The sequence below is a fragment of the Carcharodon carcharias genome, assembly GCF_017639515.1.
Source record: "Carcharodon carcharias isolate sCarCar2 chromosome 36 unlocalized genomic scaffold, sCarCar2.pri SUPER_36_unloc_1, whole genome shotgun sequence".
Taxonomy (NCBI): Eukaryota; Metazoa; Chordata; class Chondrichthyes; order Lamniformes; family Lamnidae; genus Carcharodon; species Carcharodon carcharias.
Genome location: NW_024470726.1, coordinates 1775160 through 1801219, shown reverse-complemented (window position 1 = coordinate 1801219; position 26060 = coordinate 1775160). Strand labels below are relative to the sequence as shown.

The following is a 26060-nucleotide window of genomic DNA, read 5'->3' as shown; positions in this document are numbered from 1 at the left end:
ATCCTTACCCGGTCTGGTCTACATGTGACTCCAGACCCATAGCCATATCGCTGACTCTTAATTGCCCCTCTGAAATGGCCGAGCAAGCCACTCAGTTCAAGGGGCATTTAGGGATGGGCAACAAATGTTGGCCTTGCCAGCGGCACCCACATCCCTTGAAAGAATAAAGAAGAGAGTATTGTGGGAGGGGCCTTAACCAACCTGGGGATGTCCACTCTGAAAGAGGAGGAAAAACATAAGTGGCTCCAGAGCTAGAGTTCGGACCCAGCTTTTATTTCCTGATGTCAGGAGGCTTCAGAATGGTTAGGTGTGTATAATTTGAAGGAGAGCAGGGACGCGGAGGAGGCAGAGTAATTTGAAACGCGGATACATTTTTTTAAAAAAAAATGTGCACCTTCCTGGGGTGTGCACGTCACTGGCTAGGCCGCCATGTATTGCCCATCCCTGATTGCCCCTTGAGAAGATGGAGGAGTGCCACTGCCTTGAACCGCTGCAGCCCGTGTGATAATTACACACACCTTCTAATGCTCAGATCCAGAGGGGTCAAAAGCTTGAGGCCATTTCCCAAAAAGTTAGTGTTGGGGGCAGAGCAATTGGCATCGGTTTTCCTTTGAAACAGCTAAAGCCGTTAGCAGTGTGTGTAACCCCAGTCTGCGGCGATAGTTGTGATCTGCTGTTGCCTTTGCAGTATGTAGTCATAGAATGTAGCTCCTGTGAACGTTAAAAGGCCTTTTCCTTCTCCGTCTTTCTAATTTTCTTCCTGTTTTTCGTCCTTGTACACCCAGAGAAATGGTTTATCTTAATGCATGTCAGGGCACGCTTGGCAGCAAGGGCTTAATCCGTCTGAAGTTCCAAAGGTTAAACAAACAGTTTTTTTTTCTAATTCTCACGGTCACTGTTTTAAAACTCCTGAAAGCTTTACCCAGAGCTTATGGTGGATTTAAATTTTTGAGGCAAACTTAAACGCCTCAACCTGGGCAGCCTACTGCTTGCTTGCCAGACAGTTGGATGTGTTGACTCGACTTGACTCTGTGGTATTCTATCTGGACCAGCAACTTGAGAAGCTCTATGCAAAGCTTTTATGAAAATTCAAACCATTTAAAAGGTCAATGTGATTTTCCCATCCGGCCACATGTTGCTTTGTTCTCAACTAAACAACAGTGAAAGCTGCCCTTTTCGTTGCAGGTTTCCAGACCAGAGATTCCCGAATTTGATTGCTGCACCCGCTCTGCGGTAGTTCCCCACTGCTGGAGTGCTGCAATAGCCCTTAAATAAGAGGAACAATAACCTGGATTTCTCACTCCAGATTTTGAAGCAGTGATCGAGCAAGGCAAAGGATTACACACATAAATGGGAGGATACTGAGAGGTGTAGAGGAAGTGAGAGATCTTGGAGTGAAAGTCCACAGATCCCTGAAGGTCGATAAGGTGATAAAGAAGGCTTCTGGAATCCTTTCCTTTTATTAGCCGAGGCATAGATTGCAAGAGCAGGGAAGATATGCTGGGACTATATGAAATATTAGTTAGGCCACAACTTGAGTACTTGTGTGCAGTTCTGGTCACCTCATTACTGGTAGGATGTACTTGCATTAGAGAGGGTACAGAGGAGATTTTTGAGGATGTCACCAGGTCTGGAAGATTGCAGCTATGAGGAAAGATTGGATAGGCTGGGGTTCTCCTTGGGACGTTGGAAGCTGAGGGGAGATTTCATTGAGATGTACAAAATTGTTAGGGGCCTGGATAGAGTGGATGGGAAGGGCCTATTTACTTTCGGAGAGAAGTCAGTGACTATGCGGCATAGATTTAAAATGATTGGTAGAAAGATTAGAGGGGAGATGAGGAAATATGTTTTCGCCCAGTGGAAAAAGAGGTTTTCCAACAGTAGTATCCTCTCCCAAGCCAACCTACTTGGCATCGAGGTGCTAATCGCTCAAAACCAGCGCTGCTGGGTATGACGTCGTTCATATACGTGACACCAGACTCCTGAAGAAACTGTTCCACTCGGAACGGAGTCACAGCAGGAGACTCCCAGGAGGACATTGGAAACACTTTAAGGATATCCTCAAAGCATCCCTGAAAATATCAAACAGCCCGATCGCTCAAAATGGTGAAAGCTGATTCGGGAAGGCACCAAACACTTCGGGAGACTTTGTCGAGAGCATGCAGAGGTGAAGTTGGGATTTCAGAGGGAGCGCACGAACCTCCAAATAACCCACCTGCCCGACCCTTCAAGCACCTCCTGCCCTTCATGTGGCAGAGTCTGCAGATCGCACATTGGACTTATTGGCCATCTCCAGAACCCGTCGAACCAGAGTGGAAGCAGGTCACCCTCGATCCCAAGGGACTGCCCAAGAAGAAGGAAAAGAAGATCCAGAGTAGAAAGTTCCAGAGATCCATAACCCCCTTGGGCGAAAAAATTCCCCCTCATCTCAGTTTGAAAGTCGAGCCCCTTATTCCGGGATTGGGTCCTTGTTCTCGGCTCCCCAGGCCAGGGGGTAATATCCACTCATCATCTACCCTGTCAAGCCCTTTAAGAATTTTATATGTTTCAATAGGGTCACCTTTCATTCATCGAAACTGCGGGGAATATGGTCCTAGAGTGTTGAAAGAGGTGGATGCATTGGTGTTCATCTTTCTTAATTCTATTGATTCTGGAGCGGTGCCTGCAGATTGGAAAGCAGAAAATGTGACCCTGCTATTTAAGAAAGGAGGGAAAGCGAGAAAACAGAACTACACACCTGTAAGCCTGACAGCAGTAGCAGGGAAAATGCTAGAATCTATTATAGAGGATGCGATAACTGGGCTTTTAGAAAATAATGGTGGGATTGGGCAGAGTCAACATGGATATATGAAAAGGAAATCATATTTGACAAACCTGTTGGGAGTTTTTTGAGGATGTTATAAGCAGAGTGGGTGAGGGAGAACCAGTGGATGTGGTGTATTTGGATTTTCAGAAGGCTTTCAATCAGGTCCCACACAGGAGGCTAGTAAGCACAATTAGAGCATATGGGATTGAGGGTAATATGATGGACGTAGATCGAAGACAGAAAACGGAGAGTAGGGATAAACTGACTATTCTCAGGTTGGCAGGCTGTGACCAGTCAGGTATTGCAAAGATTGGTGCTTGAGCCCCAGCTAGTCACGATCTACATCAATGATTTGAATGTGGTGACCAAATTAATATTTCCAAGTTTGCTGATGACAGAAAAAAAACTGGTGGGGATGTGAGTTGTGAGGAAGATGCAAAGAGGCTCCAAGGAGATTTAGACAGACCAAGTTAGTGGGCAAGAACATGGCAGCTGAAATATAATGTGGAAAAATGTGAAGTAAAACCAGAAATGCAGAGTTTTTCTTAAATGGGGAGAGATTGGGAAATGTTGATGTCTAAAGAGACCTGGGTGTTCTTGTTCATAAGTCACTGAAAGCTAAGGTGCAGGTCCAACAAGCACTCAGGAAGGCAAATAATATGTTAGCTTTGATTATTGCAAGGGGATTTAAGTACAGGAATAAGCAAGTCTTGCTGTGGTTGCATTGAATCTTGGTGAGACCACACCTGGAGCATTGTGTGCAGTTTTGGTCTCATTACCTAAGGAAAGATATATGTGCCATAGAGGGAGTGCAATGAAGGTTCACTAATTTAATTCCTGGGAAGGAGGGATTGTCCTATGAGGGAAGATTAAGTAGACTGGGCCCTCATTCTCTGGAGTTTAGAAGAATGAGAGGTGATCTTATTTAAACATAGAAATTTCTCACAGGGCTCAACAGGATAAATGTTGGAAGGATGTTCTCCCTGGTTGCGGGTTTTAGAACCAGGGCGGACACAGTCTCAGAATAAAAGGTGGGCCATTTAAGACTGAGATGAGGAGGAATTTCTTCAGTCAGAGGGTGGTGAATCCTTGGAATCCTCTACCCCAGAGAGCTGTGGAGGCTCAATCATTGAGCATGTTCGAAGCAGATTTCTAGATACCAGTGACATCAAGGGATACAGGGATTGTGCGGGAAGACAGTGTTTAGGTAGGAGATCAGCCATGATCTAGTTGAACGGCAGAGAGGCTCAAGGGGCCAAATGGCCTACTCCTGCTCCTATCCTACTCAATTTGACAGGGTGAGACGAAGAGCAGGTGGGAGGAAGCTCATGTGGAGCTTAAACACGGACCTGTTGGACTGAGGGGCGACCTGATTGGGGTGTACAAGATTATGAGGGGCATGGACAGGATAGATAGGGAGCAGCTGTTCCCCTTAGTTGAAGGATCAGTCACAAGGGGGCATAAGTTCAAGGTGAGGGGCAGGAGGTTTAGGGGGGATGTGAGGAAAAACCTTTTTACCCAGAGGGTGGTGAGGGTCTGGAATGCTACCTGGGGGGGGTGGTGGAAGCGGGTTGCCTCACATCCTTTAAAAAGCACCTGGATGAGCACTTGGCACGTCATGACATTCAAGGCTATGAGCCAAGTGCTAGTAAATGGGATTAGGTAGGTGGGTCAGGTGTTTCTGCTCTGCACTGTGATTCTGTGAATGGCCTTGTTTCTGTGCTGCATGTTCTCTACCTTCTGCGTGTCTCCTTTTGCAGGGCAACCCTCATCCTGGGAATTGATCCAGTGAGTGTTTCTAGCACCCTGTCCTAGTATATCCTTCCTTGAGTAAGGAGAGCCAAAATTGTGCACGGCTGAAGTTCATCATGGACCTACCGCCCAGCCTTGCCTCATCCAAATGCGTTTGATATAGAACAGGGCTCATACTTTGAGTCAGGGCTACAATGAGGCAAAGCAGTCAGTCTTTCTCCATTTAGCCGTCCAAAGTTTCTGGCATTTTGCGAGAGCATCATAGTTTAGCAAAAGTTTTATCATTTGTCTTTATTGAAGGCAGGACCTAAAGGTTTTTTTCTCTTCCCTTAATTCTCTCCTATACTGGTCTCTTTTTTAATCCAAACACATTTGGATAAAAAATATTTTGTTGTCTCTGAGAGTTAGCCTAGACAATGAGTGTTAGCATGCAGTATTCAACTCCAGTAAGCATAATAAATAGCTCTCTCAATCCAGAGTGGCAGCCCTGTCTGATTTTGTTATTTTTCACCTCTTCCTCACCCAGGATTTTCACTGCTGTTTGTAATGATTCTGCAGTAACCCAGGTGGATCAAGACAGGACTTAACCTGGGACCATTTCAGTTCAGGTCATTTATAATTGAATTTACCAACTTGGACAATGGATGGCGGGGGGGGGTGGAGTTCAGCCTTGTTTGATAACCTTGCAACGAAATGGTACATGCCCATGCTTCTGTGTTGCGGATAAATGCTGGTGCAGGTTGACAGGGGATCGCCTCAGTCCTGCAGCACTGCTAGAGCTATCAAGAATGGGGGAAACAGTGATGTAGCAGTAATGTCACTGGACTAGTAATCCCAGAGGCCCAGGCTAATGCACTGGGACACCAGGTTCAAATCCCACCACCACGGCAGCTGGTGAAATTTTAAATTAGTTAATAAAATCTGGAATTATTGAAAGCTAGCCCACGAAACTATCGATTGTTGTAAAAGCTCGTCTGGTTCACGAATGTTCTTCATGGCCAGGCCAGCATTTGTTGCCCATCCCGAATTGCCCTTGAACTGACTGGCTTGCTTGGCCATTTCGGGGAGCGTTTAAAAGTCAGCCGCGTTGCTGCGGGTCATGTAGGCCAGACTGGGCAAGGACGGCAGATTTTCTCCCCTAAAGGACATTAGTGAACCAGGTGAGTTCTTTTATTTTTTACAAAAATTGATAACGGCTTCATGGTCACCTTTTAGTGAGACTAGCCTTTCAATTCCAAATTTTATTAATTTAATATTTTTTAAAAATTCCATCTGCTGCCGTGGTGGAATTTCAACCTGGGTCTCTGGATTACGAGTCCAGAGGATTACCGCTACCCCACTATCTCCCCTGTTTTTTTTTTATTTTTGACAATTTGTTTTTCGCGGTTGGTTCTTAACGTAGTGGCTTCAGCTGAAAGCATGACAGCCAGGCGAGGACAGAATTGGTGCAAGCTGCAAGGTCAGCTGCACGCATACCTGGCCTATTCTTCAAATGTGCCCAAGCAGTTACTATTTTCACATAAGCAACCACTTGGCAGAGGATTTGGAGAGTGACTGACCCGCAGGTAGAACTCTACTATTGAGGGATTTGCTGCCTTGAGGAGTAGTGAATGATTTGAGCTGATGAGCTTAATCTTCATTTTTATCTAGGTCGTGCAGGAAGGGACCTTAAAAGCGCAATGGTTGATGTTGAGCAGCAGGGGAAATTGGATGTGCCATGGTGACTGAAGAGAAGGGCTCTTGCCTTTCTCGAGTCCAGAGAGGACAACCTCGCACTTGCCCAGATTGATTTCCACTTGCCATTAGTTTTGTCCACTTGTTTTTGCCAACCCTGTCTTGTGTGGAAACTTGATCGCATGCCATGCATGGGCACTCCCTCATTCATGTAAACTCTCTGATCAGCTCCTGTCCGTTCAGGAATTCTATCACTCTATTCAGAATGACAGATTCGAGTTGCTTTGCAGCAAACAGCCGCTGTAGGATCTTGTAACAGTGGTGCAAAGATTCATAATTAAGTGACTTGCGGTCCATGTATTTCAAAGGAAGTTAATGATTAATTGATGAAGTACTCTACAAAGTTTAACTTGCTGTTTGCTTCCAATCTCCTAATCTGCACCTTCACCAAGACCGCCTATTTCCATGACTCTGTAACTTACCCTGTATCTGCCCCTATCTCTGTTTTTGGTGCTGAAACACTCAACCATACTTTTATTGCCTTCTACACTTGACAAATCCAACGCCTTCCTGGCTGTCCTCTTGCAGTCTACCCATAATGAACTGAGCTTGTCACAAACTCTGCTGCCTGTGTCCTTACTCGCACCAAGTCTTGTTTACTCCTCACTCCTGTCCTCACTGAGCAGCGTTGTCTCCCAGTGAAGCAATGACTGATTTTCTTTTTAAAATGCCCCATCCTCGCTTTCAAATCCCTCCTTGACCTCTTTCCCTGCCACCCCCCCCATCTCTGTAATCTCCTCTAGCTCCACAGCCCTCTGATATCAGAGCTCTGCTGATTTCAGTTTCTTGAGCATACGTGATTTCCGTCACTCTATCGCTGATGGCCGTGCCTTCAGCCCTCTGGACCCTAAGCTCTGGAATTCCCATCCTGAATCTGTCCACCCCACTATAAGACACTCCCTTAAAACCTATCTAACTGACCAGTGCTTTTGGTCATCTGCCCTAATATCTCCTTATGTGGCTTGGTGTCAAACATTGCCTTGTTAACCACCTGTTATTGCACTAAAGGAGTTATAGGAATGCAGGTGAGTGTTGCTGTTTCTCCATATTTTGACTCCTGTTGGTTTAAACGAGGCTGTAATTTTGCTGCAGGTACATATCGGTGTGTCACGGTTCATTCAGAGTCTGAGTTGCTGTGGCAACCTGCATATTTATGTGTGTGTTGTAGTCTGGAGCTATGGATAGGGGTGGTAGAGACTCCAACTTTCTTTGCATCAGATGGCTGACCAGGAATCTCTCTCACTCTTACCACCCGCCACTGGCGTGTGTTGGAAGGATTTGCAGGTTGATGCTCAACTTGTTTGGCTGCGTTATGAACGTGCCTTCCTTGGACATCAAGTCCTGGGGTGGGACTGGAACACAGGGCTTCTGGCTCAGAGGCAGGGATGCTACCCATTGTGCCACAAGATTTCCTGTAAGCACACATGAAGAAGTTTGTATTGAGCTCAGTTGGTCGAACTGTGGGGGGCACTGAACTGTACCAATCTAAAGATCCTGCGTGTTCAGTTCCCTGTCGGTACTGTGCTGCTTCCATACGTCTGAGGTAGATTGCTGTCCAGTGACTTCTGGAAACAGGAGAATTTAGTTTGAGGGTAGGATGAGGTGCCACTCCTTGATTAACCAGTGCGGTATAATAGCCTACGTCGTTCAGTGAGCACTCCTTGCAATCAGCCAGTCTCGAGAAGAAATAGGATTCTGACAAGAGTGGTGGCATCGCATTTATAAAAGAATTTACTTTAAAAAAATTTATAATATATGTGTATCAGCCTTGGCTTCTTGGATAGCACTCTTGCCTCAGAGTCAGAGGGTCATGAGTTCCAGTCTCAATCCAGAGACTTGAGTACAGAAGTCTAGGCTAACTCCCTGGTACTGAGGAAGCGCTGCACTATTGGAGGTGCCGTATTTTGGGTGAGATGTTAAATCAAAGTCCCGTCTGCCCTCCTCAGGTGGACTTACAAGATCCCCCAGTAGCGGCCGTGAGAAGGGCAGTTGGGGACTGGGGTGGGGAGAGAGGGAATTCTCCCAGGGTGTCCTGGGCCTAATATTTAATCCTCAACCAAGATGACCAAAAACAGATTGTAATCCTGGAACCCCCATCCCTAACAGCACTGCGGGTGTGCCTACACCATAAGGACTGCAGCGGTTCAAGAAGGCAGTTCACCACCACCGTCTCGAGGGCAAATAAGGAATGGGCAACAAATGCTGGCCTAGCCAGTGACACCCACATCCCATGAATGAATTTTTTTTTAAAAAAAAAGGATTAACCGGGCCATTATCCCCATGCTATTTGTGGGATCTTGCTGTGCGCATATTGGCTGCTGGGTTTTCTATATTACGACGGTGACTACATTTACTGGCTGTGAAGGGCTTTGGGAGGTCCTGAGGTTGTGAAAGGCACTAGAGAAATGCAAGCCTTTTTATTTTGTTAGAAGACTTAAATTGACATTGAATTATTCTGTGGACAATTGTAATTAGTATGTAATGGGGGAAAAAAAGTTTGGATTCTGTGCTTTGACTGGATATGTCTGATGAGTCAGCTGGTTGTTGATTGCCTGTTTCTCTATTTTTCTGTTGTTTCAGAAGCAACCACGAGCCTGGATATCAATGGAGGAGCACAGTGAGCAAACTGTAGCAAACAAGCAGGCCCCCTTAGACTATGGGGTCCAAATACGGTTCATAAATGACCTCCAAGACACCCAGAAACCCAAGAAAGCCAAGAAGAATGTGGCCAAGTCGGGTTCCTATGGAGTTATGGTCAGAGTGCAGGGGATTTCAGGCCAGCCTTTCGTGGTATTGAATAATAGCGACGGGGTATCTGCAGCACCTGGGGCACAAAGTAGAGCTGATTATGTCAAAGGCAATATCCCGGAAGAGAATGGCTCCATAGCTCCTGGTGCCCAGTCGCAGAGTAGGGCAGGCACAAACGTAATGGATTTTGATGTCCCGGAGAATCCCTACGGAGAGACCACTACAACCCTGAATCCCGCTCGCAGTGATTCCCAATGCAGTACCTCCGATGAAGAAACTGGTTCCAAACATTACGTGCGGATTTTCGACTCCGAGGCCGGCATGCCGAGCAACAGAAGCGTTGCCTCCTACGGGAGCAGCGAGGGCCACGTGTCGCTGCCTCGCAGGAGGCCCACGCGCCCCGACGAGCAGCTGAGGCCGTGTCACTCTCGGGGATTGTCACTCAGCTCGGATGACGAGCCCTTGCCCCGAGGGCCCGACCAAAGCTACCAGCTGCCCGAGAAGAGGGTGAACCGCCAGGCCCCGAGCTCTGCCACGTCGACCAGCAGCGAGCGATCGGTGGGCAGCGCTCGAGGGAAAAGCCAGGGGCATTTGGATGACCGGCACCTGGACAAACCCCGGCCCAACTCTGCCGCGTCCAATTCCACTGTTCGATCAAAACCGATTAGCAAAGCTTCTTCCACCACTGACGTTTCACTGAAGTCTGGCGAAGTCGGCGCAATAGACACGAAGCCCCTGTCGTCCGTGGACAGCCTTATTAGCAAATTTGATGGGAGTGGAGGGCAACAGAGGGGACGAACGGCGAGACGTAACCGGCTTTCAGCTGAACACCAGAGGCGGTCACGGAGCCTTGATAGCAGAGCGCCGGGGCGCCACTCTAGCCATGGACCGGAATTGGAGAGAGACCTTGAACCGGACGAGTGCTACGAGACGCCCGGCGGCCAGAAACCTTTCCGCTCCAGCGACATGATGGACGTCTGTAAGGACGTCAGCGGCGGGAGGGTCCTGGAAACCAGGCCTCCTGTGGCTGCGAAGATACCTCCCCCTCGAGCCCAGCTCGCACCTCCGTCTTTCAGCGCGGGCAACGGATATGCTGCAGGCTTTCAGAGCAAGCCCGCCAAGGAACCAGGACGTTTTCCGACTTTCGATGCCTCCAGCCTCCCCAGAAAATGGAACCAGAGCCAAACCAGGATGGAGCCCATTGTGGAGAGGAGTTCGAACGCTACAGTCTTCACTGAACGAGCCATACAGGTAAAATGCCAAGACCAGATAATCTGCCTTTTTTAAAAATTTTGTTTTGCGATATTGGTTGGGGAATAAATATTAGGCCCCAGGATACTGGGGAAAGCTCTCCCCCACAACCCCACCCCCCGCTCTGCCCTTCTTCCAGTAATGTTTGCGGGACCTTCTACAAACTTATTCTACATGAGAGGGCAGACCTTGTCCTCTGTTTAATGCCCCATCCAAAAGACAGCACCTTCAACAGTGCAGCACTCCCATGGTGCTGCATTGGGTAGTCGGCCTAGATTACAGGCTCATAATAAAAGCAGAAAGTGCTGGAAAATCTCAGCAGGTCTGTCAGCTTCTGAAACAGAGTTAATGTTTCGAGTCCTATGTCACTTCTTCTTCGAAACTGTTCTTTGGCTCAGCTCTGGAGAAGAGTCATTTTGGACTCGGCATTAACTTTGTTTCTCTCTCCACAGAGCTGCTGAGTTTTTCCAGCACTTTGTTATTTCCGACCTCCAGAATCTGCAGTATTTTGCTTTTATTATGGGCTCAAGTATCTGGCGGTGCGGGGGGAGGGAGTCAAACCCACAGTCCTGTAACTTGGAGGCAAGTGTGCTATCCCATTGTACTTGTCACAGCTGGCACTGAATACAGGGCCACAAAAGGCCTGCTCTTCCCAAGGAGTGTTATTACTTCCTGCTCCATGTCATCCACCATTTTCTTACCATTTTCCAGAGTTTATTTCGCATTTAAGCTATAGCTTTCTAGTTGCCTTCAAGCTTTTGTGTCCTCTCTAAAGTTAATGTTTCCCTCTTTATTTACTCCTTTCATTCCAACCTTATCCATGTAGCCTGAGGGTTGCATGTCCCCATCAGCTTTGCTGCTCTTTCGCACGTTGTGTAGCTTCAATTGCACAGTGGCCGCCTCCATTTCTCTCGCAGGATCTCTAATGGTGAGAAAGCGAACTTTGGCAAGAGGAGGTCAGCCAACCAGCTTTTCAAATGCTGCTTTGCTTGGTCAGCCCAGCAAAACTGTAGTCGTTCAGCGACACTCTGGGGGGGGTGGGGGGAATAGGCCAGAAACTGTTTGCTTGTATGGTTTTTATCCCTCAACCGTATCTTCATGCGTGGTCTTTTTGATCTGGTGTATCTTGCTGTGCTGGGTCTCCATTCATGGGCTTCTTGCGAGTCTAGAAACATCATCCATTGCAATTTGGCATTGCATGCAGTTTGTCGAGTCGTGTGTAGCTAGTGGCTAGGGCTGCAGTTCGTGTGACAGCGACCACAAAGTAAGGAACACCATTATGTTTATCTTAAACTCTTACTTGGCAAAATTAAAAAAATGATTTGTTGTACCCTTGTAATAGTGAACGATGTGGAGCGATCAATAGGCTGTAAACTGATAATAGCCTGGGACTTGCTAGACTGGATCAGTTTACTATGAATGTAGCCTCAAGCCCAAAAATGTTCCCAGCTTCACTCCCTGTGTTTGTTCCAAGTCATTCAACTTGGGGCCACTTGCACGTAGCAGCATTACAGTCCTTTGTTGGGAGGTTATGCAGCTGTGGAGCAAGTATTGTGCAGGAGCACTTGGATGTGTGCTTCGAAGTGCTGTCTAACCCTACAGGACTATTGACTGCAAGCTGGAAAGTGGGGTTAGACCAGATAGCTTGTTTTCAGCCAGATGGTTCCCTTCCTGCGTTGCGCATTCTCCACGAGTACAGCTGAGGTCAAGGATTTAAAGATGAGGGAAAAGCCTCCCACCCCTGCTGCATCGGCATAAGGCATTGCTGCCTCACAGCGCTGTTCTATTCTGCTTAACTCAGTCACTGCCTTCGTTACCTTTAGAATCAACTATTCCAATGCACACTTGGCTGGTCTCCCACACTCCCTACCCTCCGTAAACCTGTGATGACCCAAAGCTCAGCTGCCCCTGTCTTAACTCGCACAAGCCCTGTTTTCCTATCGACCCGCTGTGCTCACTGACCGACACTGGCTCCTGGTCATGCAGCATCTTGATTTCAAAGTTCTCTTCCTTGTTTTCAAATCCTACTGTGACAGGGTTGCCATCTGTGACTAAATGTATTCCTGGAGGTTTCTCCACATGATTTGCCCCAAGCTCCAGCCATTAGTCGGCCAACACGTCCATCCTTGTGATGCATTTCCTTCCTATGACGTTTGGAAAACAAAAAGGCTGGAGCACATCCTCATCCCACTTGGATGATGCTTGACTGTCAACCAAGCAGCCTTTTTCCCCCCCATTTTCAATATTGCTGTATCCAGTAAAAAGAAACATTCAAAGAAAATGACCTTTTTTAAAAAAAAAAGGTGTATTTTGTAATGTCCCAACAGTTTTGCTCCAGGGCAGTGTCCTGGAAATTGGTCTTCAATTCCTGGAGACTCCAGACCAAACCTGGAGGATTGGCAACTTTCTCCATGGCCTCCCTATCTCTGTAATCTCCTCCAGCCCCGCAACCCTCTGAGATCTCTGCCCTCCTCAAATTCTGGCCTCTGGTGCATCCCCCAATTTTAATCACCCTTGCTGAACGTGCCTTCAGTCGCTTGCTCACTAAGCTCTGGAATTCCCTCCCCTGTACCTCTTACCCCTCTCTACCTTGCTTTCCTCTTTTTTAAAGCACTCCTTAAAACCAACCTCCTTGACCAAGCTTTTAGTGATCTGACCTAACACCACCCCATGTGGCTCGGTGCCATTCTTTGCTTTGTAATGCCCTTGTGAAGGAGCTTGCAGTATTTCATTTACGCTTAAAGGTGCTATACAAACATAAGCTGCTGCTGTTAAGGCACTCTCTGCTTGTCCTCCTGATTTGTTTAATCAGCCCTGGGGTAAGGGTGGATTTTCCGCTTCAGCCACCTGAGTCAGTTTCTGGTATCCCCAGATCAGGTACAGCGTTGGTTAGGTGCAGAATGAAACCTTCGACAGGACCGTCCAAACCCGCGGACTCAGCCACCTAGAAGGGCGAGGGCCGCAGACGGATTGGGAACAAGTTCCCCTCCAAGCTACTCGCCATTCTGTCTTGGAACCGCACGGGCCGTTCCTTCACTGTCGCCGGGCCCAAAACCCTGGCACTCACTTCCTACCGGCACTGTGGGTGTACCCACACACCTGACCTGCAGCGGTTCAAGGCGGCGGCTCACCACCACCTTCCCCAAGGGACGGGCATTAAATGCTGTTCTAGCCAGCAACGGTCACATGCTGAGAAGGAAGTTTAAAAAAAAAATAATAATTTATTGACAGTCAGCTTTTGTTATTTTTGGCATGGCTTGGTGATATAGGGCGACGAAACAGTTTGCCATCCTTTCTCCTCACTGAATTTTCCAACGCTTTTTGAAAGATTTAGCTACTAGGATGATCCATGAATTTTTCTGAAGTGTGAGGTGGATGTTCCCAGGAATACAGATTGATTGATTGATTATCCATTACATGCTGGCCGAACCACTGGAGGATTCAGTCACATTTTGGAATCTTGTGGGGATGACTATTGAGTATCTTGTTCCACATTAATTCGAGGTCAGGAGCAAACTCAATCTAGCTGCAGTCAGATGTTTCCGAAGTTGCTGCCTGTGTGGCATGTTCCCCGCACACACCACCAGCCCCCGCCAACCCCTATTACCCCTTCCCAGACTTACTCAACTTAGCCTCGCAGTCGGCAGTGGCTAATTTTCGACCTGAGCTGCACTTTCCCCTTTATCCCTTGATTCCCCCTTGTATCTAGAAAAAAAAAACCTGTGGTCAGTGCCTAATCTTCGACCAGAGTCTCGCTTTTCCCTCACTGTTCGTAGTGGTAATGTCACTGGATGAGTAATCCAGAGGCCCAGGCCAGTTCTTTGGGGACGTGGGTTCAAATCCATCAAGGCTGCTGGTGAAATTTAAATTTGGTTAATCAAATTTGGAATATAAGGCTAATCTCAGAAATGGCGACCATGAAACTGTCGCAGATTGTCATAACAACCCATCTGGGTCACTAGTGTCCTTTTAGGGAAAGAAATCTGCTGTCCTTACCCGGTCTGGCCTACTTGTGACTCCAGACCCACAGCCATGTGGCTGACTCTTAACTGCCCCTCTGAAATGGTCCAGCAAGCCAATCAGTCCAAGGGCAATTCTACTCAATTCAAGAGGCGATTAGGGATGGGCAACAAATGCTGCTAGTGCCAGCGACACCCACATCCCATGAAGGGAAAAAAGCATATCCTCCTTTAGGTAGGGAGAGCAAAACTATACACAGTACTCCCCTGGTAAAAGGGGAAGGTGACATCTTTGATGTTCATTTCTTGTTGCCATAGCTTTAGTTGGGACAGTTTGGCATCACCTTGCTTCTTCTCTGGTTTTCTTCAAGTCACTGTCTCTTCACATCTCAATGTCATCCACCCACCTGTTTTGACCCTCAGTTTCTCTTTCAGTTATTTATTTCGCTCGCGCCTCTCTCTTTCGCGCCTCTCCCGCTCGCTCGCCCGCCCGCCTCTCTTGCCCGCTCATCTCTCCAACGCGCCCTCTCCTGCTCGCTGGCGCGCGCCTCCGTCTCGGTCCGTCACCCCGCCCCCCAAAATTTTCTTTTTGACCACCCAGCTGACTTTTTTTTCCTGTAAACAGATGCCTGCTGTGAATCAGAGCACAGTTTAAAAACAGCTTTAAGTGTTCCAGTCAGATGATGTCTGCAAATACTGGTATTCTTTGATAATTTGAGGTGACCTGTGTCAGTCACGAAGACTGTTATTGAACAGGAGCAATTTCCACATGAATATTTTTCTCTCATAATAATCGATTTGAACTGTTCACTGCTTTCAGAATCTTTGTAGTTCAGTTTGTGTCCCAACCTAATTATTCGTTCACGGGATTTGGGCTTAGCTGGCTGGGCCAGTATTTGTCACCCACCCCCAATTGCCCCTTGAGAAGGTGGTGGTGAGCTGCCTTCTTGAACCACTGCAGTCCCTGTGGTGTAGGTACACCCACACCACTGTTAGGGAGGGAGTTCCAGGATTTTGTCCCAGTGACCGTGCAGGAACGGCCGATATATTTCCAAACCAGGATGGTGAGTAGCTCGGAGGGGAATTTCCAGGTGACGGTGTTCCATACGTCTGCTGCCCTTGTCCTTCTAGGCTGTAGAGGTCATGGGTTTGGAAGGTGCTATCGGAGGCCTTTTGGTAAGTTGCTGCAGTGCACCTTGTACATGGTACATGGTACGCACCGTTGCCACTGTGCGTCGGTAGTGGAGGAGGGGTTGGGGGGTTGGATGTTGAAGGTGGTGGATGGGGTGCTGATTAAGCAGGTTGTTTTGCCTTGGATGGAGCTAAGCTTCTTGAGTGTTGTTGGGGCTGCACGCATCCAGGCAAGTTGCCTGAGTGAAACTGTGCAGGCTTGTATTGCCTTAAGTGCCTATTGATGTTGCGTTGTGTTGGCAGTTAAAATCTACTCCTGACCTTTTGAAGGACCAGCAAGAACTCTCTCCTGCCAGTGAAGAGCTTACAAAACAGCTACTCTTCAAGATACTGAAGGAAGGGTGAGTGTCCAACACCAGAACTGCGACATTATGCTGATTGATAAACAGGCTGTGTCTCCTGTTCTCCCTCGGAAAGGGAAGGCTGATGGGTGACCCAATAGAGGTCTTTAAAATTATGAAAGGCTTGGGTAGAGTGGATGCGGAGAGAGTGTTTCCACTTGTGGGGGTGAACCAGATCTAGGGGGCCATCAATACCAGATAGTCACTAATGAATCTAATTGGGATTTTGGGAGAAACTTCTTTACCCGCAGAATGGGGTGAATGTGGAACTCGCTCCCACAGGGCGTGGTTGAGGTGAATAGCAGAGATGTCTTTTAAGAGGGAAGCTGGATAAATACATGAGGAGAAAGGAATAGAAGAATATGGTGAGGAAAGAGAGGCGGGGAATAGTGGAGCATAAATGCTAGCATTGGGCTGAATGGCCTGTTTCTGTTCTGTATATTCTTTATAATTTTAATTCTAAGTACATTCTCCTTTCCTCACCTCCTCTCCCGAGGTTGCCTGACTCTCCGATTTAATCCCAGGTGTTTCTGACCATCCCAGCCTTGCCCAAGTGCTTACTCTTTATGCGCGATCCTAGGCTCAGGGCTAGATTTTCAGCTCGCCTCAGGGTATTAAAATGGGCTCTGCGGGTTGGCTGTTGATGGTTGGAACCCGCTGACCTTTTTTTCTCATTTATGCCAGTTTTATGCCCAGGCACCGGGTAGAAAATTGACTTCCATCGCCCCCCCATCCCTAAAGGTAGCAGAGAGTTTGAGGGTAGAGGATGTTGTAACCAACCCCGGCCTGTTCCTACCTGATGTCCACACCCTTGCCTTTCTGCTTTGATAGCTGGTGACCCCTCTGTGGGGAAAGTGCATTTACAGTTGATTATTTTTATCCTCCCTCTGCCCCCCACCCCATATAACGCTGTGCCACTGAAACCAAATGTAACCTCCTGACTGATGACCCCAGGTCTTGCCAAAGTTGCAGTTAGGATTTTGGTTTCCAGAATTGCACCTTTGTCTCTCTCTTTTGACTTGGAAGACTTCCCGCGGTCTAGACATGCGTGAGATGGTCAAAGCAATACGCTTGTGCCTCCTCTTCAATAGCTAGTTTTTCCTGGAGCAGGTCACCCGCCTGAAGCCAGCGGCTGTTAAGTTGAGGGGTGCCACTCCGCATGAAGCATGGCTGACCAGGAGCCCCCTCTACTCTTACCGCCTGCTGTAAGACGTGTTGGAAGTATTTGCAGGATGATAATCCACCATTATAAACGCACCTTCCTTGGCCATCAAGTCCAGGGGTGGGACTCTAACCTGGAGCTTCTGGCCCAGAGGCAGGGACGCTGCTCACTGCACCACAAGATCTCTCCACCTTTCCTCTCTTCCCCGCCCCCCCCCCCCCCCAATCCATGAGTTCAAAACCCTTTCTGGGAGAGTCCTTAGATTGGGAGACATGTTGGAGGAATTTGAGCTCAGTGAATTAAATAACTCTTGGAATGTAAAACTACTCTCTGCAGCGGTGACCATGAAACTACTGGACTGTCGTTAAAAACCCATCTGGTTCACTAAGGTCCCCTTTAGGGAGGGAAATCTGACGTCCTTACCCGGTCTGGCCTGCATGTGACTCCAGACCCACAGTCGTGCGGTTGATTTTTCACTGCCCCCTCTGAAATAGCCGAGTGAGCCCCTCTGTTGCATTCGAGAAGGCTCACCCGCTGCCTTCTCAAGGAGCAGTTAGGGATCAGCATTAAATACCAGCCTTGCCAGCAGCACCCACATCCCATGAATAAAAGAAATGCCTACTGAAGTTTGTGGTTGGGCTGTCGGTCAAATTGATTTTCGTAACACTGATGTTTATCTACAGGAGTGTTGAAAGCGACGGTTTCTTGAAGAAGAAAGCGAACCTGGTGTTTGACAAATTTCAAGGCACGAAGGTAAAGGGCAGTCTTGATTTAGCCTTGCCTAATTATCCTAAACTGGAGATAAAAGCAAAAAACTGGGGCTGCTGGTAATCCAAAACAAAAATAAAAATAGCTGGAAAAACTCAGCAGGCCTGGCAGCATCTGTGGAGAGGGACACAGTTAACGTTTCGAGTCCATATGACTCTTCAACAGAACTAAGGAGAAATAGAAAAGAGGTGAAATATAAGCTGATTTTAAGTGGGGGGAGGGGGGTGTAGAGCTGGATAGAGGGCCAGTGATAGGTGGAGATAGCCAAAATATGTCACAGACAAAAGGACAAAGGTGTTGAAGGTGGTGATATTATCGAAGGAATGTGCTAATTAAGGGTAGAAAGCAGGACAAGCAGGGTACAGATAGCCCTAGTGGGGGTGGGGGTGGGGGGAAAGAATCGAAATAGGCTTAAAGGTAGAGATAAAACAATGGATGGAAATACATTAAAAATAATGGAAATAGGTGGGAAAAGAAAAACCAAAAAAATTATTGGAAAAAAAAGAGGGGCATTGGAAAGGGGGTGTGGATGGAAGAGAAAGTTCATGATCTAAAATTGTTGAACTCAATATTCAGTCCGGAAGGCTTTTTCTTTTCCCACCTATTTCCATTATTTTTAAATGTATTTCCATCCATTGTTTTATCTCTACCTTATAGCCTATTTTGATCCCTTCCCTTCACCCCACCCCACCCCCACTAGGGCTATCTGTACCTTGCTTGTCCTGCTTTCTACCCTTAATTAGCACATTCCTTCGATAACATCACCATCTTCAACACCTTTGTCCTTTTGTCTGTGACATCTTTTGGCAATCTCCACCTATCACTGGCCTTCTATCCAGCTCTACCACCACCCCCGCCCCCCTTAAAACCAGCTTATATTTCACCTCTTTTCTATTTTTCCTGAGTTCTGTTGAAGAGTCACACGGACTGGAAACATTAACTCTGTTCCTCTCCGCAGATGCTGAGTTTTTCCAGGTATTTTTATTTTTATTCTGAACTAGTTGATCTAGCAGTGTTCGACCTCTCTGTGGGCGATACATATGCCTACTGGAGGATATCCAGTTTGGACCCATGTTCCAATTATTTTTCAGTCGCTGATGCTCGTGGGCCTAAGTGTACCTATATACTTTTACCCCTCACCGCACTCCCCTTCATCCTTGGTGTTGGAAGGCAGACATGTTGCATGGTTTCCTACTTAAAAAGGTTAAACTGGGGAACTTGTTATCTCCCTGTCCGCCTCGTCATCTTCAGGCTCCTATAAAGCTAGGCATTCCTTAATTGCAGTGTTGCTCAATATTGCTGTGCCCCACCCTGCCCTGCCCCGCTGCCTGCCTCGCCTCTGCCCCTTATCCTGGGACAGTGACCCCTGGTTCTAGACTCACCAGCCAGGGGAAACATGCTGTCCATATCTACCTTGTCACACCCTCTAAGAATCTTGTAAGCTTCAATGAGATCATCTCTCATTCTTCGAAACTCTAAAGAATATAGGCCCTTGATACCTTGCCGTATGGATCTAATCTGTTCACCTAAGTTTCTCAATTTAAAAAAAACCCAGGCTTTGTTTCTCCCAGCTAATGATTGTTGAACTTTAATTTGTTCAGTATGTTGAATTACCGTCTGACCTCAGGACTCTTCCTACCCAGAAGAATGACTTGGAAGAAAAGATAGCAGAACTCCAGCATAAACTGGATGAAGAATTAATGGTAAGTTACTCTCAACTTTTTAAAAAAAACATTCTGAGGATGTGGGCGTCGCTGGCTAGTCCAGCATTTATTACCCATCCCTAATTGCCCCTTGAGAAGGTGGTGGGTGAGCCGCCGCCTTGAACCGCTGCAGTCCCTGTGGTGTAAGAACACCCACAGTGCTGTTAGGGAGGGAGTTCCAGGATTTTGACCCAGCGACAGTGAAGGAACGGCCGACATAGTTCCAAGTAAGGATGGTGAGTGGCTCGGAGGAAAGCTTGCAGTTGATGGTGTTCCCATGCGTCTGCTGCCCTTCTCCTTCTAGATGGTAGAGGTCGTGGGTTTGGAAGGTGCTGTCGAAGGAGCCTTGGTGAGTTTCTGCAGTGCATCTTGTAGATGGTACACACTGCTGCCACTGTGCGTCAGTGGTGGTGGAGGGAGTGAATGACGGTGGTAGATGGGGTGCTCATCAAGTAGGGCTGCTTTGTCCTGGATGTCAAGCTGCTTGAGTGTTGTTGGTGCTGCGCGGTGGATAGGGCCCCTCCCTCTGGGCTGGATGTTTCGGGTTTGAGACCCACCCCAGGACCTGATGATCAGGGGCGGCGCGTTGATAATGTGGCAGGGTCAGCCATGTAATGGGAAGAGCATTGGACCCTCTACCATCACTATCCAGAGCTCCAGATTACAGCGTGCACGTACAAGTGCAGATTGCTACAATGACTTGGAATCTCTGAGTGAACTGTAACATACCACCACCACCACCACCATCACTGCTCTGCACTTGTCACAGTGCATCTTGCCAGAGAAGAATGATAGGCCACGCTTTCTGAACTTTCCCATGCCAAGGTTTCAAAAAAATGGTTCTGTTTAGGTATTTGCTGAGTGTGTTAATTCTCTCAGTTCATCTCAGGCTAAATGGCTCCAAATGCGGTCTTCTCGAATGACATATCCACACCCTTCCATTGGCAGCCCTGCACATCCTGTACATCACATTAACATTATCATGTTCAAAATATTTTTTTTTGACACATTGCAAGTGCAGTTTCTATAAATGTAATTTTGGGTATTTTTCGAAGTTGACATTTATGTAGTATGAAAAGTTCATGGCCTCCTTTTAATCTTTAAAAGAAATTGTAGTGCGTACGTACGTTTAAGGGCCAGAAACTGACCTGGACCAACCATTTAAATACTGTGGCTACAAGAGCAGGTCAGAGGCTGGGAATTCTGTCGCGAGTAACTCACCTCCTGACTCCCCAAAGCCTGTCCACCATCCACAAGGCACAAGTCAGGAGTGTGATGGAATACTCCCCACTTCTCTGGATGAGTGCAGCTCCAACAACACACAAGAAGCTCGACACCATTCAGGACAAAGCAGCCCCGCTTGATTGGCGCCCCATCCACCACCTTCAACATTCACTCCCTCCACGATCACAGTGCCAGCAGTATGTACCATCTGCAAGGTTTACTGCAGCAACTCCCCAGGGCTCCTTCCAAACCCATGACCTCTACCACCTAGAAGGACAAGGACAGCAGACACATGAGGAACACCACCACCTGGAAGTTCCCCTCCAAGTCACACACCATCCTGACTTGGAAATATATCGGCTGTTCCTTCACTGTAACTAGGTCAAAATCCTGGAACTCCCTTCCTAACAGCAATGTGGGTGTACCTACACCACAGGGACTGCAGTGGTTCAAAAGGTGGCCCACCACCATCTCAAGGTGTGATTAAGGATGGGCAATAAATGCTGGCCTGCCCAGTAACGCCCACATCCCATGAATGAATAAATTTTAAAAAAACAAAAATGTTTTCAGGAAGCACTATTTCTATTGCTCCATCGTAACCCTGGGGAATTATAGCAGTGACCATATTCTCATAACCTATTGTCTCTCCGTACACGGGTAAAATTTGTCTGATGTGTTTGTGGGATTTTTAATTCATTCAACCATGGGATATGGTCAGTTCAGCATTTATTGCCCACCCTTCTACAGTTTAGTACCTCATTAGGGGCTTTTCAGATTCAGAATGCAACTGAGAGTCAACCACATTGCAGAGGGTCTGGAGTGGTATGTAGGCCAGACTGAGTGAGGACGGCAGATTTTCCAGCACTTTGCTTTTCTTTCAGATCTCCAGCATCCACAGCTTTTCGTTTTCTTCCTGGTGTTTGTCTACTATTAACACGTTCTGCCATTTTGCTTTCAGACGACGCTGACCTTTATTCTGCTATTAACACCTACTCTGGACCAAGGCTTCATTCCTTTACTACTGCCATTCGCACTCTCTTTTCCTTTTGTTCCATGACCTCTCTGTAATTTAATTTTCCCCGGCCCTCTGACCTATCCCTGACCCTCCCTTTTTGATCCACCTGACCCCCCCTTTTTTTTTTTCAACAGCATAAAACACATGACTTCATTTCCAAAGAAGGCACAATTTTGGACTCCAACGTTGACTCTGTTTCTCTCTCCACAGATGCTGCCAGACCTGCTGGGTTTTTCTGTTTTTATGGCAAATTTCCTTCCCTAAAGCGCATTAATGAACCAGATGGGCTTTTATGACAATCGAAGATGGTTGCCATGGCCATCATTATTGAGATTAGCTTTTTAATCCCAGATTTATTCAGTTAATTGAATTTAAATTCTCCCAGTGGCTGTGGTGGGATTTGAGCCTGTCTCTCTGGATCATTAGTCTAGATCTCTGGATTACTAGCCCTGTAGCATAACTATTATGCCACTGAACTCCATAAATAGGAGGTCTTGTGGCACCGTGGGTAGAGTCCCTCCCTCTTAGCCAGAAGCTCTGGGTTCGAGTCCCACTCCAGGCCTTGGATGACCAAGGAAGGTGCATTTGTAACGCAGCCAAATGAGTTAAGTATCAAAGTATTAAAAATAGGAAATGCTGGAAAAACTCAGCAGGCCTGGCAGCATCTGTAGAGAGAGAGAGAGAGAAATGGAGTTAACGTTTCGAGTCCGTATGCTAGAAAAGCTAAAGAGAGGTAGAAATGTGGTGGATTTTATACTGTTTAAGAGAGGCTGGTGCAGGTGGAGCAAAATGGAAGGTCAGGAATAGAGATTGACAAAGATGTCATAGACACAGGACAAAGGGAGTGTTAATGGTAGTGTTAAAGACTAAAGAAGGTGCTGATAGTGGCGTCAAGGTAAGATGGCAGAATGTGTTAATAACAGAACGAGGGTCACGCCCTGTGAAAGAACGATATAGAAATAAGTGACAGATGGTCCTGTGGAGGGAATGGAGGTGGGTTTGGTGAAAAAGGATGAAAAAAAAAGAAAAAAAATGAATAACTAAATAAAAATTAAAGAAAAGGATTTTAAAAAATGGGTGAAGATTGAGGAGGGGGCCCGTGGCCTGAAGTTGTTGAACTCAGCATTAAGTCCGGAAGGCCGTAAAAGTGCCTAATGGGAAGATGAGGTGCTGTTCGTCCAATTTGAGTATCAACCTGCAAATCCTTCCAACACAAGCGAACGGCAAGCGGTAAGAGTGGGAGAGATTCCTGGTCAGCCACGTGATGGAAAGAAAGTTGGAGCCTCTATCATCGCGATCCATAGCTCCAGATTACAACATGCGTGTCAAAGTCCATTGTTGCCACAATTTAGCAATGCAATATTTATAGGGCCATTTTATATTGGCGGCTTTACTCCAGCAAAGTGGTGCTAAAACAGACACCTGGGACCCACCACCTTAAACATTCACTCTCTCCACCACCGACGCACAGTAGCAGCAGTGTGTGTACCACCTCCAAGATGCACTATAGCAACTCGCCAAGGCTCCTTCGACAGCACCTTCCAAACCCACGACCTCTACTATCTAGAAGGACAAGGGCAGCAGTTACATGGGGAACACCACCACCTGGAAGTTCCCCTCCGAGCCACTCACCATCCTGACTTGGAAATATATCACCGTTCCTTCACTGTCGCTGGGTCCAAATCCTGGAACTCCCTCCCTAACAGCACGGTGGGTGTACCTACACCACAGGGACTGCAGCGGTTCAAGGAGGCAGCTCACCACCACCTTCTCAAGGGGGCAATTAGGGGTGGGCAACAAATGCTGACCTAGCCGGCGACGCCCACATCCAGTGAAAGAATTAAAAATCTTCTGCTCAAGTTTTTTTTTAAAAAAGAGCCTTTATTAAAGAAGGAGCCCATAAGAATTTTTAATTGAAAAGAACCCTGTGTTACACTGATTATAACACTGGTGATAGTGAAAGCTTGCTGTGGATCAAATTGGCAGCTGTGGTTTATATGACAGAGGCTACACTTTAAAAACAAAAAGTACTTCATTGGTTGCATGGCAATATGGTCATCTTGAGGTTGCGAAAGGCACTACAGAAGTTCAAGTCCATCTTAAAGGTGAGACTGATGTGCCCCCACGCCTCTTCCATTGCCAGTCTGCAGGCGGCCACTAGGTGAAGCAGGAGAGCAAAGGCGGGCCCGTTCAGGCCGCTCTCAGATCGTTCCAAAGTTGCAGGTCTCAACATCAGGGCAAGTCGGTGGAGCTAGACTGTAAAAGCACGATTCCAATCACGTCCACTTAGCTGTGCAGCCACTCAGAAACTGTTCCCGGGATGTGGGCTACGCTGCCCACCCCAGAACAGCAAGTGATTCCCCGAATAAGTGAATTAGGAGGCCTATCGTTTAGCAATATTTATAAATATTTAGTGCTGCGATTTTGTCTTTCATTGATAATCCCATTAATCTTTTCTTCTCCTTCATCTTCTTCACCGCAACCCCCAATCCTCTGCAGAATCGTCACAAGGGTGATCGAAGCAAAATTGATCTGCAGGATCTGCAACTCCAGCTGGAGGAGACCCAGGAGGAGCGGTCCCAGCTGCACGCACTATACCAGAAGAACAGGAAGGAGCTCCAGAATAACGTGCAAGAGTAAGGTCGTGTTGCTTAACCCACGAGCCCCTAAGTGCGTTTGAACCCTTCTTTTCGTCCCTCACTTCCTGTTTTGCCTTTTTAAGCTTTTTTAAAAAAAAAAAGCAACAATCTACATCCTTCAGCTGATAAATTGAAAATTAAATTGGTTGCTTGACACACCATGATGGAGCTTGCTCTGTCGGGCTCTCTAATGATCCAGAGCGTGGATGACAACAAGCAAGTCCCAACATCAAACTTGTTGGTGACTGAGATACTTCAATTCGCCTTGACAGGCCTGGGCTTAAGGAGATGGGTAGTGGATGGTTGGGGGGGGTGTTGTGCGGCTATTGTTCCTGTTCATCCTCCTATCCCCAGTTACCAGCCCCCTCCAACTGTGCTGGAAAGTGCATTTTGTAATAATCGTCTCAGAGCAGGGTGGAGGTCAGCTGTTAACGGACTCTGCTGTTGAAGGGCCCACTGTCTACGCTCACGTGTGATGAGCGTTTAAGAGCTAACGTTGGCCATGAAGTCACGCTTCAGCAAGCGCCTGTCTTCAGGAGAACAGGGGAAGGTAACTGGCATGTGCAGGCGATGGTTATCCTATCTTGTTGCCATGCTGCAGTTTTAATGACCAGACAATTTAATAAGTAAAACAACAGACTGCAAAATGGAACCAGTGAATGGAGGATTGTTGTGGGCTGCTCTCAGACAGGAGAGAGGCGCCTGTGCTTTGAGCTGTGCCTCAACCGTTAACCTGCCAATTTGGCAGAGCTATAGACATACCAAATCTCCTGATTAGTTACCTTTTCTTTGTGTTCCAATCATCAACATTGGTTAAGTTATCACTCTGCCATGTTTGGTGGCCTGTTCAGCAACCACTGAAGGATTGGATACTTACTGGTCCCGGCCTTTTCTGTTTTATTTTAAAACTTGATTGCATAATGTCTTGGGAAAGCCCGCGCACATTCTGTCCTCTCTCTTGCCCGTGCACCTCTCTCTCTCTCTCTCGTGCGCGCTCTCTCCCTCCCCTCACTCTCGCCCTCTCTCTCTTTTTCTCTCGCTCTTTCTCTCTTTTCCACCCCCCCCTTGCCCCCGCACTTTAGCTCTGTCACCCGTGCCTTCTCCCTTCCCCCATGCTTTCTCGCTCTCTTGCCCGCGTCCGTTCCCTCACCCCCTGCCCACCTCTCTGCTTCTTTACGTATAATTCCCTGATTAACATTTTGTCAGGCTGAAAAGCGCTGCTGTTTATGTTTTCCCTTTTCCCCTGTGCTCCCGGTGTCTTGTACTGGAGAGTGTAATTCCACAGCCAGCCTGCATTAGATCGGTGGGGTGACCCTTCCCTGCATATAAACCTGGACAGTGTGCAACAGTAAGCTGGTTAAACTGTGGAGGACATTTTAGCTGTGCCCAGTCCTATTCTCACATACTCATTTTGCCGTAGAAATCGCCAGGTGGCAGTTTGAAACGGAAACTAATGGCGACTTTACCCTTTCTTTGTCTGAGGCACTGTGTTTAACTCCTGTACCCCCAACGCTGTCTGTCCTGACTGAAATCTGCAAGCTGGTAAATGCAGGAATCACAACTGGGAGCCTCTGGTATATGAAGCTCAGTCTTTACAATGCCAGATGTTGCTCGGTGACCTGTGTGTCACATGGAGAAACTCTGATAGTATTAATCTGTATCCCCAAACTTGGCTCTGTGTCTGGATGCCATTCTGTGTAACCAAAAGGATAGGCTAGGAGCACATTGGCCTTCTGAACATGATCCTCTTTGCTGCACCTCCAGTAA

At 47.3% G+C, this 26060-nt stretch overlaps 1 protein-coding gene across 1 annotated transcript in view; it reads left to right on the top strand.

Annotated features, from left to right (window-relative positions):
* The first annotated feature begins 2103 nt into the window (after nucleotides 1–2103).
* Nucleotides 2104–26060, top strand: part of cgnb (cingulin b) — a 114265-nt gene continuing 90308 nt past the window's right edge. The window contains exons 1-7 of the mRNA XM_041181560.1: nucleotides 2104–2374; nucleotides 2555–2739; nucleotides 8873–10291; nucleotides 15685–15782; nucleotides 17628–17697; nucleotides 19314–19415; nucleotides 24154–24290. Coding sequence (XP_041037494.1) covers nucleotides 2104–2374; nucleotides 2555–2739; nucleotides 8873–10291; nucleotides 15685–15782; nucleotides 17628–17697; nucleotides 19314–19415; nucleotides 24154–24290 — 2282 coding nt within the window. The remainder of the gene's footprint in view (nucleotides 2375–2554; nucleotides 2740–8872; nucleotides 10292–15684; nucleotides 15783–17627; nucleotides 17698–19313; nucleotides 19416–24153; nucleotides 24291–26060) is intronic.